The sequence below is a fragment of the Dipodomys merriami genome, unplaced genomic scaffold (genome assembly GCF_024711535.1).
Source record: "Dipodomys merriami isolate MVZ:Mamm:240054 unplaced genomic scaffold, mDipMer1.0.p SCAF_349, whole genome shotgun sequence".
NCBI classification, from domain to species: domain Eukaryota; kingdom Metazoa; phylum Chordata; class Mammalia; order Rodentia; family Heteromyidae; genus Dipodomys; species Dipodomys merriami.
This window is the reverse complement of record NW_027205037.1, coordinates 72,295-91,952: the sequence shown is the minus strand read 5'-3', so window position 1 is coordinate 91,952 and position 19,658 is coordinate 72,295. Positions and strand designations below refer to the sequence as shown.

General features: G+C 45.2%; 1 protein-coding gene across 2 annotated transcripts; it reads left to right on the top strand.

Annotated features, from left to right (window-relative positions):
• Positions 1-921: 921 nt before the first annotated feature.
• Positions 922-17,999, top strand: LOC138803796 (endogenous retrovirus group K member 6 Env polyprotein-like). Of its 2 annotated transcripts, XM_069987880.1 has the most exons (5): positions 922-969; positions 4,522-4,764; positions 5,274-5,403; positions 11,853-11,918; positions 16,337-17,999. In XM_069987880.1, the coding sequence occupies exons 3-5, from the start codon at positions 5,360-5,362 to the stop codon at positions 17,469-17,471; spliced, it is 1,245 nt and encodes a 414-aa protein (XP_069843981.1). In that variant the 5' UTR covers positions 922-969; positions 4,522-4,764; positions 5,274-5,359; the 3' UTR covers positions 17,472-17,999. The 2 variants fall into 2 exon arrangements, with proteins under 2 accessions (XP_069843981.1, XP_069843982.1); XM_069987881.1 differs by lacking the exons at positions 922-969; positions 4,522-4,764; positions 5,274-5,403; positions 11,853-11,918 and adding an exon at positions 12,673-12,933.
• The last annotated feature ends 1,659 nt before the right edge of the window (positions 18,000-19,658 follow it).

Genomic DNA, 19,658 nt, shown 5'->3' with positions numbered 1-19,658 from the left:
CTTGTGGAAAGTCTCTGAGATTTCAATCTACATTAAAAATAAGAAACATTATCACCTCTGGGAAAATGAAGAAAAAAGCACATGTAATTTTAATGTTTAAATCAATAAAGCTGTCCGGCTTCTCTTTTGTGCTGTTATCAGAGGAATTTATAAATATCCCATTCAAAGTTCTTCCTGTCCCTCTGATTCCCCAGGGCTGAGGGCTGACTTTTGATGTCAGATGGAAGCTAAGCAGATGAATGTCAAGAGCACACTCTTGTGGGGGGGCTGGGATGGACTTGGGGGTGGACAGGGGCGGGGAGGTATTCTCACTCCTTTATTTTGATTTCTGTTGATTCTTATTCAAAAAGCCTTTGAAAGGCGAGAAAGGAGGAAAGAAAAATCCTTTCTTCTTTAATTAATCTGTCTTTCCAATTGTTAGATCACCAAGTTTGATTGCCAAACAACCGGCCTGCCCCAGGCAGATTAGATCATGTAGGTGCAGACAGGTAGAGAGAGGTAACCAGCATGCTAACCAAGGACCCTGCCTTTGGGAATGTGGAGAAAAGAGATGATGTTCAAATGCAGAGAAGCAGAAGCAACTCCAGCACATTCTCTCTCGAACAATTGGAATGAGAATGTATAGATACGGAAGAGAGAGGAGCTTGTTTTTAATGTGCTGTAGATATGACAGGCTGTAATTTGGAACATCTTTGATCAGAAACAGAGGTGACTTGTAGCCAGGTACGGGGTGGGGGGAGGAGGCAGAGAAGGCAAACACATTCTCTCTGCCCCAGCCAGGCTGGCACAAGCCGTGGAGACAGCTGGTGCCCACTGGGTGCTGTTGTGTGCCACAACTGCAGAGGCAGGCTGTGTTCGCACAACTCCAGTGTGTGTGGGGGAACTGTAGTCAGCTGGAAGTTAGACAGCTGGGGAAGAATACGCTGATCCACTCTCCCTGCTTGCCAGGGAGCTCCCAGCTCAGATCTGGTGAGTCCTCAGCTGCTGACTTGGTGGCAGGAGGGTGAGGTTTGTGGTGTGCTCCTAGTTTGTCTGGAGATGAGAGGCAGCTGTTGTGAGGATGGGTCCTTCCTGAGGCTCCCAGGAAGGAATTCCTGGCTTTCTAAAGAGAGAACAGACTTGGGCTAGCATACTTGCTCTGCTTTGCTATGTGCAGTGAGGAAAATGATGGAGAAAAACACATTCAAGAGGTTATTATAGAGACAGTGAGTCGGCTGCAGGGAACGCGGGCCTGGCTGAGATTTTTCAGGTAGGGATCAGGTGAACCGTCCCTCACTGAGTGTGAACTGATAGGAAGCTTGATCGACAGGTAGAAACTTACGCCCCTGGTGTGCAACTGCGCATGCCCAAGTTTGCTGTGACTGCTCATGTGCAGTTAGTAGAGCTAGACTGGCCTCTTGCCAAGGCTTCCGGGCACCAAGAGGCCTAGGGGTCACTGTAGGTCACTGTCCTGTGTTTGCACTGGGGCCTAGGGGTCACTGCAGTTCACCATCCTATCCCACACTGGTGAGGGGCTCTGCTTCTTCAGGTAACTCTGGCCAAGGGGACTAGGGACCAGGCCGTGTAGCCTCAGGAATCCCGGCTCCCTTTTGATGGGCCCTTTGCTGGCCATGTACACTTTTCACTGGTACTGGGCTGGGTCCTCTGGAGAGGTCTCTCCCTTGTCCTAGCCTCTCCCCTGCCATGGAAGACCGGCCTTTGTCCCCACCCTCCAGAGTCTCTGTCAAGAGTCAGTGAGGTTGCAGACACCAACCTTAGCACTGGGGTGGACAGAGCAGGTGTATCTCCTGTTGTGACCAGGAACGCTGACCTGCCCAGGAGCTCAGCACCCGGTACTCCTGTACCTCACCACTGCCTCATGCACTTCTCCCAAATCCAGGGGGATTTCTTCTCAGAAAGGTGGATTTTCTGGATTCAAGGTTTCTAGACACCTTTGTCATCTAAATGCGGATTTATGGACAGAAAAGGCAAAAGAGGTGATAAAACCAAATTTTCTATCTCTCCCTTTCACTCCTTCCTTTCTTCTTTGGCCTGGGATTTGAACTCAGGTCTTTGAGCTCGCTAGGCTACTTGTGCCAAATGCCCAGTGCTGTCTGCTTTCATGACTTTTTCTATAGGGTGAAGTTTCCATCTTGTCAATGATTGTGTGGCCAACAAGACCAGTTCATTCACCCATTCAAATGCCAACAGTGGTCTTCAGGAGGAAAGGAAATGCTAAAAAAATAATAATAATACACAAAGTTTTTTGCCTTTTGTTTTAGCCGTATATCTGAGCAGATTATCGTGGCTTTGGGTTTTCACCAATTGTGATCAAATTTTGGACAAAAAGCAGCTAAGCAGGGGGTGGCTGTAATTGGACGCTGGTGGCAAGCTCTACTATCTCATTTCTGGGCCTGTGATGAGGGCTACGTTGGGGCCAAGCTGAGCTGCGCACTGCCTGGCTGCCACGAAGTAGAGGCAGACAAGTTGTTTCTGGGAAAAAGACCCACGCTGGGAGGATACTCCACAGTGACTGTGCCCTCCTCCAACAGGGCTTCAGTTCCAGTGTCCAATCATGAGTGTTACCCAGGGATAAATATGAGAGCTTATGACTAAGTCAGCTCTCAAAATCCTATCGTACAGAACCAGGCCTTTGTCCCATGAGCCTCTGGGGGTGTCTTTGGTTCAGACCCTGATAATAGCATTGGAACAGCAAATCTAAATCCCAGCAGTGGTCCTGGGAGAGGGCTGTGTGGTTATGTCTGAAAGTCAGGAGCCTCCTTGGCAGAATGAGTATCAGTCCTGGGCGACTGAGCAGAGGTTTGAACCCAGTGGCTGCCCAACACCAGCACAGTGTTTCTCCTGGCAGATCTCCCCAAACTACTGTCAGAGTGGATGTTTCTAGAACCTTCGATGAGGCAGCATGTGGCCCTGGGCCTTGCATGGAGCCCTCTTGGGAAATACTGCCTCCAAGCCCAGAGGGAAGGGTTATCGCCAAATGAGCTGTCCATACCAAGAGGAAATTAGAGAGAGATGTAGAGCAATTTTGCAGTGCTCTTGCTCTGCTGACAGCTGCGTATGCAGCTGGCAACGCATAAGGAGGATTTATTAGAAGACGTCATATTTGGTTAAGTACTTTGTATTAAGATGAGTGTTTCCCTCATACAGGCATTTTTTTAACTCCTTGCATTTCACCGAGGCTGAATTAATTACAACAATTACCAGTCAGAAAACCCATACTGCCCAATTATCATGTAATTCATTTTCGCAGATCACTGTGAGTTTGGATAAAAAGTGGAAGACTTTTAGAAACTGCTGTACTTTCCTCTACAAACCTTACTGTTGTGCAACATAGTTCTAGGGTGGCTTGAAGATGAGCTAAAGGCATGGCCTTTGTTAGAGGCGTGGCTTCAGTGGATAATGTGGCATTAGTAGAAGTGTGGCTTCAGCAGAAGGTGTGGCTTCAACAGGAGGTGTGGCCTCAGCTGTAGGTATAGCCTCAGCAGGAGGTATGGATTCACCTGGGGGTGTGGCTTCAGCAGGGGGTGTGGTCTCAGCTGTAGGTATGGCTTCGGCAGGAGGTGTGGCTTCAGCTAGGAGTGTGGCTTCAGCAGGAGGTGTGGCTTCAGCTGGGGTGTGGCTTCAGCAAGGGGTAGGGCCTCAGTGGTATAACTTCAGCAGGTGTGGCTTTATCAGGAGGCACTCCTTGTGGCATCCAGCCAGGTTCAAATCCAGTTGTTGCAGCCTTAGGCAGATATGGAATCTTTCTGTACCTGTCTTTGCTCATGTGTAAATAGGTGAGTGCATGTGTCTTTGTTTCATGGGGCCAAGGATAAGCCAGTGTAGCTGGTGCCCCAGAATGGCCAGTGAGCAGTGAGCACCTGTCGGTGCTGGCTGTAACCTTCCTGCAGGCTCACACAGCTAGCTAGCTAGCTCAGACATTCCAACACCTCATGGAAGGACACTCCAGGCTGCCTTAAAGGTCCTGGATGCAGGGAACTGTACTTGGCCCAGTGGTCCCACTGTCCTTTCCAGCCAGAGGGAGTGTTGCAGTTTCTGGCTATGCATGTGGGGGACCCAGTCATTTTGCTGTAAGCTGACACAAATGAGAGCCACCAAGTGGTGTCTCCATTGGAGCTCTTCATCTCCCTCTTTCTACCTGTCTCAATGTGGTCAGACGTAAAACTCATTGGCCTGGGGCCAGCAGCATGGCTGACCCAAAATGGGATTAAACCACATGTTTCCTTTCTTCTCTTCCCTCCTCCTCCCTGGGCCACCAGCCGATGGAGAAAGCTTTCATTGCTCTCATTGTTTCCCTGCCCTTTCCCCTTCCTCCTCCTGCTCCTCCTCCTTTTCTTTCTCTGCTCCCAGGCCATAAGGTGAGCAGCTTCCCCCTGCACAGGTTCTCATGTGCTGCCATGATGCTCTGCCTCAGTGCAGGCCCAGAGTTGTCGAACTGGTAAACCTTGGATCAAAACCATGAGCTAAGATGAAATTCTGTACCTTTTAAATAACTTCTGTCTCCTGTATTTGTCTCCACAGCAGCAGCAGAAGCAGCAACAAATCCATTGGTGCAAAAGGAGAAGTATCCAAGAAAGAAAAGTGACAACGGAAGTGCTGTTATTTAAAATCATTTCTGTTATATCACTCTGAGGCTCACGGTGCTGACTGAAGTCTGTCTCAATTTTCCTCTCCTGGTTACAGCCATACTTCTGAATGAATGTCAGGCCCCTTTGGTATCTGCTTGAGATTGGCTTCAAGACCTGTCCTCCATGCAGAGCACTGGTACCTACCCAGGGTCGGGGTCTCTACATGGAGTCCCGCTCCCCTCACAGTTCATCTGTCAGGCTTCTTTTTAACTCTTGAATTATGCTTTGGAAAAGCAGCCAATTGAGCAGAAAACATAAATTGTAACCTATTCTTCCTTGTACTAAAGTTTTAATATACTTTTTTTTGTCTTTAGCTCAAAAGAAATCGGTTCTACATCCCTTTTAGACTATACTGACTCAATTCCATACAATCTCCACGAAAGCCAAATTGCTTAATTAGACAATAATATCAGAGAAATTGACCATTATATCTGATTACTGACTTCTCAGATGTTTGGCATTACCATTTATATTCTTTGCAGGTGTGTTTTTTAAGACTGAAAATAATTTATTGAGAGATGGTTCTTGGAAGTTATTTTTAATAGCCTAATGGTTTTTTAATTTTCCAATCATTTATATTCATCATCTAGAACCGAAAATGGAGTCAGATTGATTCTCATCATGTGGCAACTCTTTTTTCCTCAGTTACAGACTGGTGGGACATGGAGATGAAGCCGAGAGAAGAATTATTTCACCATTACCTATGATAGAAGGTACAGGACACAGAGGAGATGAACTCTGAGTGGGGAGCCATAAAAGTAACCCACCGAAGAAGGTATGTTTTATGGTTGGACATTTTATTTGGTTGTCATAGAAGTCACTCAATACTTCCAGAATATTGTTGCTGTTACCTTGCATTAGCGGAGTGGGAAATGAGGGTCAGAGGAGAAGCAAGATAGAGGGGCCTGGTTCAGGCCACGGATCTCAATACTTTGAAATAATGTCCCCTTTCCCCTTTTCAATTACCACCAAGTAATTGGACCACCTTTTCAATTACCACCAAGTAATTGGACCAAATGGTCAGCTGAGCACCCACCAGATGTATGACACCCATGCCAAATAGTTTATATGCACTTTGCCCTTGAATTTCACAGCCACAATGTGTGCTTTTTTTATCTCTAGTCTACAGATGAGGAACCTCTCTCATTGAGAGGGAAGGTCCAAGTCAAGGTCAAGTGACTGGCAGAAAACACAGAGCTGACTTGTGACAGAGCCACACTCCTATCCTAGGGGTTCTCTGTGCTTTCTCCTTACCCAAAGCTGAATATCAATCAGTATCACAAATTGATATTGCAAAAATATAAACAGCTGGATGGAGGACGATGTTTTCTGCAAGTAGTTACTGTGGTGAAGGGGAAAGAGCACTGTTGGGACCAAGGGTTTAACACATGGCTTGGTGGAGGTGGAGTAGGATTGGTAAGTTTGCAGCAGGAAATCACATTTCTCTGTCATTAGTGTCTCCCTGGAGAGGAAATATGGTCTCTTTATATTGAATATCAAGAAGAGCTCCTGCTTTAAAATCCATCAGAGCAGCTGGTCAGGATTTGGGGGAACCTCTTGGTTCTTACAAGCTCAATTAGACAAACACAATGATTGTCAACAACCATAATAAGGCCTCAGACTGTTTTTATGCAAATGTAACATTCCAGTAAGGGAGTCCTGGATCCTGTGTTCAGCTATCCACAGTGGCACACTGTGTTCCATTTAGGGTGCCCCACTGTAGGAGGGTCCCAGGTGGGGTGGAGGATTTTGGGGTACTTGAACAATGATGCCCTCTGGTATGGTTTGTACTTGAAATATCCCCAAAAGCTCCTGAGTTGAAGGCTTGCTCCCCAGCTGGTGGCCATAGTGAGAAGTGACTGGATCCTGAGGGCTCTGCCTCTACCAATGGGCTCATCCACTGATGACCTCATAGCTGAGTGGGCTGTCAGGAGGCGGGGCCTTGAGAGGTGATTGGATCTCCTCAGGAAGTATCTGGCTCCACCATTGGGCATCCATTGATGATATCATAGCTGAATGAGCTGTCAGGAGGCGGGACCTTGAGTGGTGATTGGATCATGGGGTTCTGGCTCTAGCAACGGGCTCATCCACTGATGACCTCATAGCTGAGTGAGCTATCAGGAGGTGGGGCCTTGAGAGGGGATTGGATTCCAAGGTTGCTACCTTCATCTATGGATTAATGCCTCCACAGGGTGGGGGATGTGACCTTGAATGGAGTAACTTTTCCCAGCCCATTCCCCTCTCCTTTCTCCACCTTGTGTTTCTGCTGCCACATGTGCTGCCTACCTCAGCTCAAAGCTATAGCTCCAGCCAACCACAGATGGAGACAAGCCCAAAGAAACCTTTCTTCCTTCGAGTTCAATTCCTTAGATCTTGTCACAGCATTGGAAAGCAGACCCACACTGTCTGTGAGAGCAAGCTCAAGGACCTGAGGCTGTATGGGGAGGGGCGAGGTGGAGGAGAGGAGGGGGCTCAGAGCAGGCCCGAGAGGGGGGCACTCTGGAGCTAGCAGAAGCGTCACATTGGACTTGCTATGATCTCTAGGCTGTGACGGTTGGGGACAGGGTGGAGATGGTGTGCTCTACAGTGTGCTCTACAGATCTGCCAATGTGTGTAGTGTGTCACAAGGTTTCTGAGAAAGAGAGCACCCAGGGCTACATGGCTGGATGAGGGGACATGGCATAATTGTGGCTCTCCTCACACTTAGAGGCTTGGGGGACATTCACAAAAATTCTGGTCACTGGCTGAAACATCAAGACATGGGAAGATTGGCTCAGATCTACATTTGTCCTCTATCTTATAGTGTGCTTGTTAAGGTTCCTCCTCCTCCTCCTCCTCCTCTTCCTCCTCCTGCTCCTCCTCCTCCTCCTCTTCCTCCACCTCCTCCTCCTCCTTCTCCTCTTCTCCTCTCCCCTCTTCACATCTCTTTTCTTCCTCCTGCTTTCTCCTCCTTCTTCTCTTCTTCCCTTTCTTTCTTCAACTACCCTTCCTCTTTCTTCCTACTTCTCCTCCCTTTCTTCCTCCTTTTCTTTTCCTTACCTTCCTCATCCCAGGCCTTGTTCTTTCACTACTTGGCTTATGTGATTACTTCCAACTGAATCTTTTGAGAGCAAGTTTGTCCTGGACTCCCAGCTGACTAGCTCAGATCTTGGAGGTTCAGGTAGGCACTGCCTTTATGGATGATCTGAGCACCACCTTCTGGGGACAAGAGGCATGGGGCCAGAGTCACCGTGGCACACCTGGGCCTGGGTAGAGAAGCCCACTGGGCTGTTGGCATATTCACCGGCTGAGGGCTGGTTTATGCCGGGTGCTTGTTGCTCACTGTGGACTGACTTCCACTCCCAGCTCCCCTTTGGAAATAGAAGCTTGGGATGCGTGCTTGTCGTTGAGGCTCTCAGGACTGGACAAGAGGGAATTTACAAGAAAGCAGACATGTGATTGTTTGGGGAGTTTTAGTGTGGAGGACCTTGCAGCCTCATGACCCAGGCCCAGGGCTGCTGGTCCTTTCTGTAGTGGGAACTCTTGGCGATGACAGAGTTGTGGTTATGAACTGGAACACAAGAACTCATCAGACACACCTTGCACCTTGCCAAGGGGGTCATTTGGGGAATCACAGAGTGGCATTGGACGGGAACAAGGCAGACCACCTGTCCAGTTGCTCCTGAGCACCCCCCCCCCATGAGATGAGGCATGAGTTGGTGGTCACTTGATGGTAAACCAAGAGAAAATAACTGGTTACATGTTTGACATGGTCTTACACGATGTGATGGGACACTTGATTAGCACAGACCTGCCCTTTTCCTTCTCTCTCCATGTGGAGTCCCTGGCTACCCCCAGGGCCTCAGGCTCAGGTTCCCCTGGCAAGTGAGAGTGGAGGGCATCCTCTTGTACCAGTGGAACTGCTCCCACACAGGCCATGTGGGAGAGAGCTGTGCTGGGCTCTGTGGTTCCTGCCCATCTGGTGTTCCTGCAAGGGACCTGTGGCTGCTTAGTAATATCATTGCTGTAAATCTACAACTCGACTTGTCTGTTAGTTTATATTTAAAGTGTTTTTACTGAGTGCTGGTGGCTTACACCTGTAAACCAAGTGACTCAGAAGGCTGCGATCTGAAGATCGCAGTGTGAAGCCAGCCTGGGCAGGAAATTTCTTTTCTTTACTTTTTGCCAGTCTTGGGACTTGAACTCATGGTCTGCACACTATCCCTGAGCTTCTTTTGCTTAAGGTTAGCTTTATACCACTTGAGCCACAGCACCACTTTTGGCTTTTTCTGTTTATGTGGTACTGAAGAATCAAACCCAGGACTTCATGCATGCTAGGAAAGCACTCTATCATTAAGCCACATTCCCAGCCCCAAAGCTTTGTTCTTTTTCTTCTACTTTTTTCCTGATGCTTTGGGAAAAGATGGAAGAGACAGAAGAATAAAAGATGGGGAAGAATATGACCTTAGGGTCAAGAGAACAGAGCTTTACTCAAAAATCTAGAAAAAGCCAGGGGCAAGAAGCTCGTAACTATAATTCTAGGTACACAGGAGGCTGAGATCTGGAAGATTTCGGCTCAAAGCCAGACCAGGCACATGAGGCTCCATCTCCAATGTAATCAAGAAACATCTGGGCTGGAGGCATGGCTCAAATGGTAGAGCACTGGTCAGTCAGCAAGAAGCAAGCAAAAAGCCTCGGTTCAAACTTCAGCACCATCAAAAAGACTCTGAAAGAAGAGGAAGGAAAACTAGTAGACATATTAGATATACTGTGTTGTTTAATTACTGCCCCTCGCTGGTTGGTTATTTTCGAGGTGGGGTCTTGTTCATGCCTGCACTGGAGTGGTCTGTGGTCCTACTATTTGCTCTGTCTCATACCTCTGGGGATGGCACAAGCGTGCCACTACTCCTAGCCATTGTGCTTCCACTGTGTCCGCATGTCAGGGGCAGGCCACCACTCCAAGCTACTGGTTGAAATGGGGTCTCACAAACTAACATGTCTGGGCTGACCTCGTACTACAACCTTCTGAACTCCTCTTCTGAAGTAGCTAGGGATACAGGCTCGTGCCATGGTGCCAGTTTCTTCCTGTTGTGATAAAGCCACAAATGCCACCATCGATAGCCTACCCTCATGACACCATGGGACACTTGTCACTTCTCAACGTCCCCACCTTGAAGGGCCATGGACACAGGCCCATGGGAGTCAGCCTGCAACACATGCACTTTTGGAAGGCAGATGCAAACCAGAGCCCTCAGCTCATTTTGCTTTAGTTACTTTTTAGATAGAGCCTCACATTCTTGTCCTGGTCAGCCTCGACTGTAGTCCTACTGATGCTGTCTGCAGAGCTGGGATGACAGGTGTGAGCCGCCATGCCCTGCTTGCTCAACCAGATGGAGCTTTTTTGCTTTGCTGGCTGTGATCTATGATCTTCTTTACTTTGACCTCCCCAGCAGCCCAGGATTCACCGGAACTTTGAGTCTCGCCTTCAACTCTGCCACCCTTTCTACCTTCCCTGTGCCAGGCTCTTCCCTTCACATTTTGTGAAATACAGTCTCAGTTCTCTGCCAGGCCTCTGTGATTTACTGCATGGTGGAGCAAGTAAGACATCCTTCATTTTCATACACAGGAGGAGCTTTAAAAGTTAGTCTCTGAAGTCAGACTGTAAGGCCTCTTGATTAAGAGTGAAATCGCAGACACGATGCCCCAGCTGAGCGCCGGGAAGATGAAGTTGCTAAGTACAGAGCAATTACAGCTAATTTTCTGATGCCCAGATGCCCGTGGACCCCAAAGGTAGTCTGAGTTCAGGTGTGAGTTGGGGTGGGAGTGGGGTGGCAGGCTCACTGGGCTGGCTTTGGGGAGATGTGAGTTGGGTGTGACTCCTGAAGCTACTTTGATTAAGGGAGGGGAGGTCTGAGGGCTAAAGGGTAGGTAGGAGATGGGGGAGGGCTCCCTGGGTATGTGGAGTCTCCACATCACTACCAGGCTTTGGAACAAAGAAATAAAGACATGAGGATAGATCTCCCTCTCTTCACCAACAAGAGAGTGGGCAGCAAGGGCGGGCAGGGGAAGGGAGAGGATGAAGGGGTGGCTGTGGAAAGGGAAAAACTGAATTAAACAGAAATTCAAATTGCATTTTTTGTTTGAACCCAAGGCCTCCCTTTTTCTCGCCCTCCTCTTCATCCCTCCCTCCCTCGAACTCAGGACCTTGTATTCACTCTAGAGATGAAAAGAAGCATACAAAGAATCTTGCTTGGCTTTCTTGCTCACAGCTGGCGATCTATCGTCTGAGCCATACCTCCAGTCTGAATTGTTGCTGGTAATTTGAGAGACAGATTCTCAAAGACTTTTCTGTCTGGGCTGGCTTTGAACCAGCCCCTCGAGCAGCTAGGATGACAGGTATGTCCATCAGGAACCAGGCTTGCGTGTCCTTTATTTCTCAAATTATATAACACAGGCCCAGGCTTTTCTGCCTGAACGCGGCACTTCTGAGATAACTTTTTCTTCAAAGACCTGAGCCTCCTTCCATCTCTCAGGAAGCGGTACAGACTCTGAGTCTCTGAGCACCTCATGGGGAATTCAGTTTCAACAGTATCTTCTCCCCAGCTCCAAGCCCACATCTCTGGTCTCCGTGTAGGAATGAGGGCAAAGGAACACTTCTAGCTCTGGTCTCAGAGGCCTGGATCCAGGTCTGACTGTGTCTGCTGATCTCTGGGGTTGGGGTGAGTCTATGGATCACATGGTGCACACAGGGCTGGTTATCATGGTGGCTGGGGTGGGAATGAGGAGAAAGAGGGGGTTGAAGAAGAAGGAGGATGAAGACGAAGATGAGAAAAGTAGAGAAAGAAAGAGAAAAAGTAGTAGAGAGGTGTTGGGAGCCAACAGTAAAGTTTAAAGTTCATCTTGACCCTGGTGCTCACTTGAAGGCAAGTACAAGGAACTGGTTTACTTAAAAAACACCAGGTGCCCAGGATTGCTTTGCTATGTCTGCAGAGTTTGTTTTACTTTCTACCAGTTGACCTTGTCTTGTTTTTACTGCACTCTATTTTTACTGAAATTTTCCTTGTTTTTCTGGACTATTGTAACCTTATGTTACCTCTTGACTTCTGATAGTATATATTAAGAAAAGTTAAAAATAAATGGTGCGCAGTCTTGAGCTGCAGACCTCCCGACCCCATCCTTTGTCTTATGTCTTTATTTTTCTGCATCCTCGCCAACTAATTCAGGATTCCCTTTTGTTGCCGGCAGGCTCCAGCAAGTGGCACCTGAACAGGGAACTGAAAACCTGGGATCATGGCAGAGGACCCAGCTAAGGTAAGAGGACATCCAGAAATAGAGAGCGGGAGAGAGTATAGTCGGGAGTAAGAAATTATGGGGCAAGGTAACAGCCACATGTTATATGTGCAGGCTCTCAAGGGTATGTTTCATGCTCAAGCAGTGAAAGTTAGACAGTCAGTTAGAATGTTTCTTTTACTTTGTTGAGGAAGTATACCCCTGGTTCCTGGAGGAAGGAACCATTAGTTTAGAAACTTAGCAAAAAACAAAAAACAAAAAACAAAAAACATTCAGGGACACTATGATGCAAATGCCCTGTAAGTTAAAACATTGCTGCTTTGTAATTGTCTGGTATCTGTGTAGCCTGCAGGTTCTGTATTGGGGTTGGCAAGAGGTATTGGCGGACGCACTATAAGACAGGCAACTGGGCCAATGGGAGCCGTCCCCCAGATCCCCATCATGGTAAACTATCCACTAGTGCGGACATTTGGGCCCATCTGTAGTCCAACACTTTCTGTCTGACAGTCTACAATGCACACGCTGTAAATGTGTTTTGTCTCAATGTTTGTGTGTATGTATTCTGGAATTCTTGGAATGTTTCTTCTCTCAGATTCATCCTGATGTGAGAGCCTAGAGGAGACTGGCTAACACTCGCTCAATATCTGTTTCTCTCTAGCTCCTTCTTTTTTACTTATACTTTAAACTGACCCCCTTTTCTATGCTTCACAGCCACCTCCTTCACCCTCTCTGGATCAAGAAGTCGGGGGTTGGTGGGGGTGAAAAACCTGGAGGATCTAACAATAACTTAAAAGGGCCAGCAGGGAGAATTCACAGCCGGATGAAAATGCCACTGACCACCTACAAGTGACACCAGCAAGACTTTAGCCTCCAGCCTTGACCCAGGGGGTCTGAATATGGGGGAGAACCTGTCAGTCTGAGGGGACGGCCACTAGGGACTTCTTTCCCTTTCTGCAACATGACTGGCAATTTTCCTCTACCTTGGAAGGCCCCTGGGTCAATGTTTGCAGGAATCTAAAAGAAAAATCCTCCGGAGGTGAGTAGAGGGGGTTGGAATCCCCTGGTAAGTGGATTTGAGTCCCACTTGTGAGTGGTGGTGAGATGTCGCCCCATTCACTGAGACCTGATTTTGTCTTTGTGGCCACTGTTTGTCTTGTTTACTTCGGTGTGTTTTCTGTTCTATGTTTTCTGAGGTAGGGATGAACTGGGGGCCCATTAGTCCCCAACTCAGCCTTTTGTTGTTGTCTTGTCTAGTTCTGTTTTAGAATTGGTACCAGTTTTAAATGTTCATACAACTGATTGATTTTTGTGCGCTTTAAGATCTGTGTGTGTTTTGTGTGTGTTTGTGAACATGTTTAAGATAAGAATTATCAGCATGCTGTAACAATTGGGTGAGTTTAAGTTTAAAATTCAAAAGGTTATGAGGTTTGGACATTACCAAAAATTTTAAAGAATTTTCACATTGTTTTAAATGACCTTTTAAGGATTCTTTAACTTAAAAAATTAAAAAATCTGGTATTTTAAAATGCATAAGGCTGTTTACACTGTAATCAAGTTATCTGGCTTAACAAAATGCATTGGCTGTTTGGAATTTAGTTCTCTTGGCTAAAATTTGGGAATAAATATTAAAAGTTTAAATGTAAAAGTTTGTTTAACACTGTCAAAGACATTACTGTCCTGTCTGTCTAAAAGTATGTATTTTCATTCAAAAAACCAAGAGATAAGAAAAGGAAAAAATGTAAAAGCCAACAAAAGACCTAGCTTTAGGAGTAAGGGGTAAACAGGCCATAGTTCAGTTCAGCTGGTCATACATGGTGGGACAGGCCATGGGAGGAGTCCACGCATGGTGAAAGGGGACAAGTTGGCACAAACGCAGTTCATCATACCCTAAAGAGTGAGATTAGGTGTGTGCCCATTCCACAGGAGGGGCCAAGTGGCCCACTTTGTTCTGTCCTTTTTCTCTACAGGTAAATACTAGAAACATGATGGTAAAAAAAAATTAGTGATGCGATGATCTGATTAGTATTGCTAAAACTGCCCCTTGGACTTAAAAAGAGGGTTAAAATGTATTTGTATAATGTGACTTGCTTTCAATGATGTTCTACAATTAGGATATGTTTTTAAATGTCATAAAGGTGTTAAGTTTACCTTCTTGGTACAGTAATGGTGATTGTAATTCTTGCATTAAGGAAAAATTGTCATGTGAGTTTAAAAGTTTTAATGTGTATCTGTTTTAAAACAAACATCCAAGAGACAATGAGTGACAATTGGCCTCAAGATTTTAAAGGATTTTTTAAAAATGTAACTAAAAACTAAAATATAAAATAATAAAAGAGATTAATAGGAGGCTTAAAAATTAGGAATGGATATCTGGATATAAAGTTTAAAAGTAAAATTGTTGTTAACATTTGCCTCAAAGTGGAAAAATTAGGATTACCAAAATAATTGCTTTGGGATTCAAAGTGACAGAGCACGAGCCTTGAGCTGTAAAGCTGAGGGATAGCACTCATGCCCCGAGTTCAAGTCCAGCAACCAGCTAAGGGAAATGCAGATGAGGCATTTATCCCAGTGTAGAGAAGACATTCGTGAGACAAGAGCTATGGAGGAGTATCCAGAGGCAGTAAGCCACTGCTCGGATGGCAAAAATGTCAGATCCTAGAGTCATTTGTGTGTGGCCCTTCAAAAATTGGTCAGAGCCAGAATGTCATGGGAAGATAGTTTGTAAGCATGCCTAATGTCCATGACTGTCTACCTTGTAGGGACAGAAACATTAGTGATCTGTGATAGTACTAAAAAGTGAAGTTATAAAATGTGTGAGATGGTTTAAATCCCAGCCCCTGTATGTTTCAAAAGCCCTAATTGACAGTAACTTTTGAGCTAACACCAGCTACAAGAAATTTATCTGTTCAAGAAAATCGTTTGTAAACTTGAGAGTGTGTTTCTATTAACATCTGTCTATTTACATCTGCACGGGTGACTTAGGCATTGTTAGGGTCACTAGGGGTCACATTCCTAAAGATGCTTTTACAGGGCTGGGAAGGTGGCTCAGTGGTAGAGCGCTTGCCTTGCATGCTCAAGGCCCTGGGTTCGATTCCTCAGCACCACATAAGCAAAAAGAAAAAAGCCGGAAGTGGCGCTGTGGCTCAAGTGGTAGAGCACTAGCCTTGAGCTGAAGAGCTGAGGGACAGTGCCCAGGCCCAGAGTTCAGGCCCCACGACCGACAAAAAAAAAAAAAAAAAAAAAAAAAAAAAAAAAAAAAAAAAAAAAAAGATGCTTTTACAAACCAGAGTGCTAAACAAGCTACATTGCTGTAGCTGGAGAAAAAGTCTGTGCATTTGTCAAAAGTTAAAATATTGTTCTTAATGATATCTAACCCTTGTAACCTCTTTCTAAAATAGATTAAGGTTATAGGATCCTGGCTAAGTAGGATCAACACCCCTGAGTCTGCTTGAAGAAGTTACAGAAGATGAATCTTCACCCATCATCCCCTTTTTAGAATAAGGGACCAGAGTCATAAAAAAAATGTGGCAAAATAGACAGAAGAAAAACGCATGGAAAATAGTAGTACAGGCATGAGCCCTCTACATCTGCCTAGAAAATCAGCCTTATTAAAAGAACTATCTAGTTAAAAAGCTTGTCATTTTGATAATTTGTCCTGGGCTATTGTCTAAATAGTCTTAAAAACTAGTGGGGCCACAGCCTGCCAAGCCTAGGTATTACTTGTATCCTAACCAGTCTGTGTAGAAATATACAGCCTAGCACGAGGTGTGACAGTCCCTTGGAGACACTGAAAGACCCTGCTGTTGCTGCGGTTGCTACAGCCTTACAGTCACGGGGAGGAAATCGACATAGTTACCCTGACCTCCTCCACCATGGAAAAAGTAGACTAAACTCCTGCCTGATTCCATCTTTTGGATGGCTTCATTTTGTCCATGTTACCATATAACTACTCTAATTTTATTATGGCTACTCCTCTTGCCGGGAGACTAACAAACATGGTATTGCTCATTCCCTACACTGCTTTGCCTTTATGGGACTTCCTAAACATATTAAAACTGATAATGGTCCGAGATATGTCGGACAAGCTTTTCAAACTTTTTGTAAATCTTACCAGATTTTTCACTCTACAGATATTCCCTATATTCCTCAAGAGCAAGAAATTGTTAAACAAGCCAATGGGCTGTTAAAACACCAAATTTTTGAATTAAAAGGGGGGAATTATACCCCTTCTCTCCTGTTAATATTCTTTTCATGCTTTATTTGTACTAAATTTTTAAGTTTAGATTGTAATGGACTTTCCACAGTACAGTGACTTTGGGAAAAAAAGAGAGCAAAGAGCTTTTGGCCGAGTTAAGTGGAAGGATCCTTTAACAGGTGATTGGCATGGGCTCGATCCAGTTATAACATGGGGTTGAGGACATGTTTGTGTTTTTTCGCAGGAAGAAAATGAATCCCTCTGGTTGCCTGAGCATTGCGTTAGGATTGTGGAGGCTCATTCTGATGACACAAACCCTGACACATTGGGCTTACGTGCCAGATCCCCCGATTGTGCGCCCTACAACTTGGGAGGGAATTGAAGTTCTCATTCACGTCAATAGATCAGTATACAGTACAGCACTTGATCACTTCATCCAGCACACCAAGATGGCAGATACCTCAGCTTCAGACATTGGAACTCCATTCTACTTTACCACCAGCTCTAAAGGCTCCATTCCAGGCTGTATTATAATGCTATCCATGACTCATAAAATTTGGATCCCAGACAAAAATCAAATGTACAATATACAGATGACATCTTTACCAACTGGTTACCCAGTTCATGCAAATTTTACTCCATCCTATATGATACCCCATTGCATTAATTCTTCACAAATAATAGTATCTACAGGAAAGCCTCATCCAATAAGGTGCAGGCATGTGAAGCCATTTGTTACCAATATTTCTGGAACTAAATTTCAATTAATGGACTGGTTTGGAGCTAATCTTACTAATAAGTACAATTTTGGACTGTGGTGGATGAATGGGCATCCTCAACATCATGTTTGGATGCTAGTGGCTGCACTCAACAACATAACCTGGCCCAATTCATCCCTTTCAAAAAATATTATGAGTTGTGTATCACCACCCCATGTCATTATGTATAGACCATTCAATATCTCTATAGGAGCTAATTATTTTAATGTCACCTGTTCTAATTGTTCTTTTACTAATTGCTTGTATAGCGGCATAACTGAATCCATACTTATTGTTAGACAACCATCTGTTGTTATGCTTCCTGTAAATATTTCTAAAACTTGGTATAAAGATTCTGGCATTCAGGTGTTAAGACAATTGAAAAAACTAATGCGCCCTCATCGATTTGTTGGGCTACTTGTAGCTGATGTTTTGGCTTTTATTTTGTTAGCTGCCTCTTCAGCGGCAGCTGCTGTGGCACTAACACAAAATGCACAAACTGTCCATTATCTTAATCAGCTTGCTCATAGTACTACACAAGCCCTACCTCTGGACGCTAAAGTGGCAAAAACTGCTAAAAAAAACTGTTTAAACAATTTCAACTCTATATCACTTCCCTGACTTATGTTAAAGGATTGCTAATGTCATTGCTTGGCGTGGGAATGCTTTTGCTGATAGTTTTTCTATGCCTTCCTTATACGTGCACTGCAAAACTCTCTTATGAGTTTAGCCATACAGCTACATAAGATCAAGCTCTATATAAATGAATTCCCAGAGAGAAACTGTAGCCAGAGTCGGGTAAGAGGGGGTGCCAGTCTGACCAACCTAAGACAGGGCCTTCAGCTTTGCTCTGAAAAAGTTCCCGATGACGGGTAAGGCAGACAAGGTGATCCACCCAGCCTAAGACAGGTGGGTTCGCTTCTTCAAACAAAGATGGGGGAGATGTTGGGAGTCCACAGTAAAGCTCTATGGTCATCTTGACCCCTGTGCTCACTTAAAGGCACGCATAAGGAACTGGCTTTCATGAAAAACACTAGGTGCCCGGGATTGCTTTGCTATGTCTACAGAATTTGTTTTACTTTCTATCAGTTGATCTTGTCTTGTTTTTACTGCACTTTGTTTTTAATAAAACTTTCCTTGTTTTTCTGCAATATGGTAACCTTATGTTACCTCTTGACTTCTAATAGTATATAATAGGAAAAATTAAAAATAAACGGGACTGTAATCTTGAGGTGCAGACCTCCCGACCCCATCCTATGTCTTATGTCTTTATTTTTCTGCATCCTCGCCCCCTAATTCAGGATTCCCTTTTGTTGCCGGCAGGTTCCGGCACAATGGAATTCTAGGCTTCCATCAGAAAAAATGACATAGCCCCATTTGTTAGGAAATGGAAAGACTTGGAAAAAATTATATTAAGTGAAGTAAGCCAGGCCTAAAGAAACACAAGTCCCATGGTTTCCCTTATTTGCAATAATTAGTATATGTCTGAGACAAGCAGAAAAGATCAGATAAGTTGATTTTAGGTGAAATGAACCCCACTATAAGTATTGAATTGTTTTTTTTTCTTGTGATTGTAACATATTTATAAGATGATTTCTTTGTTGTTTCATATGCCCCTCCCCCACAGCATAACCGCTGCTTTCATTGTATTTGATGTTGGTATAATTTGTGGAGGGGAAGGGCAAAAACAAAGCGTTTAAATAGGGATACAGGTGGACCCATTGCAACAATGAGATGTACAAGTCGTTATGTTGAAAAACGAACTTTACAACTTTGATCGGGGGGAGGATGGGAAAGGGTGGGAAGAGGAAACAGAGGAGGAGCCAAGAATTCTTGATAAGAAATGTACTCATTACCTTGCCCATGTAATTGTAACCCCGATGTATGGTATTTTCACATAATTTTTTTTTAAAAAGACAAAGGCTGGTTCAATCCATTGTTCTCTCTTATGGGAACATAGTATGCTAGGTGTGGAATAGAGACCTGGCGGGCAGGGGAACAGATTCAGACCCAGATTAGAAACTTGCAGTAAGGAGTGAGCGAATTATGGGACTAGCACAGTCTTGCAGTCTGGAGGAGTGGATGGAAATTATTTGGACGGTATTTCTGTGATGTAAAAATATGTGGACCAAGTTGTAATATGAGGAAATAGACTGCAAAATGATGCAGTATCCAGTATCCCTACTCTCTGTCACTCACTCATCCCCTAAGCTCTGGGTCTGATCCCTCCATAGTCCCAGCATAAGAGGGACTATGACAGTGATCCTGAGTGGTTATTCCTGAGAACAACCACTCAGGATCACTTGGTGATTGTAATTGTGGGATGGACGACATTGTTTTGAGCAGTCTCCAGTACAACTGTGGAGGCACCCAACTAGAGCTAATCCTAGTTATCAGCCCAAGTGGGCAAGTTTGATGGGCAGGGCAAACAGGAGCTGGTGCTGTCCTGCTCCCCAAGTAGATATGTAAATGGGGGAGGACTGTAAGAGCAGGTATGGGGTGACTCCACCCACTGTGTCTGGATCACAATGATCCCACAATGCATACCTGTTTCTAGCTGAACAATAAGATACAAGAATCGAGGCCACATCCACATTCTGTGCTGCCTAGTACCATTGGCATTTTCCTCTATTGGATCATATCACTACCAGCAGGTGAAGGAAGTAAAGGTGCTATGTGGTGACTGAGTGAATTTCAGAGATCCTGTAGGAAGTGGGTGATTGCAAGAATAGAAGTGATTTCAGAAAGCTTGGGAATATGGCCCCTCCATCTTCCCTATCCCATTGCTGGGATATCTAACCAAACCAG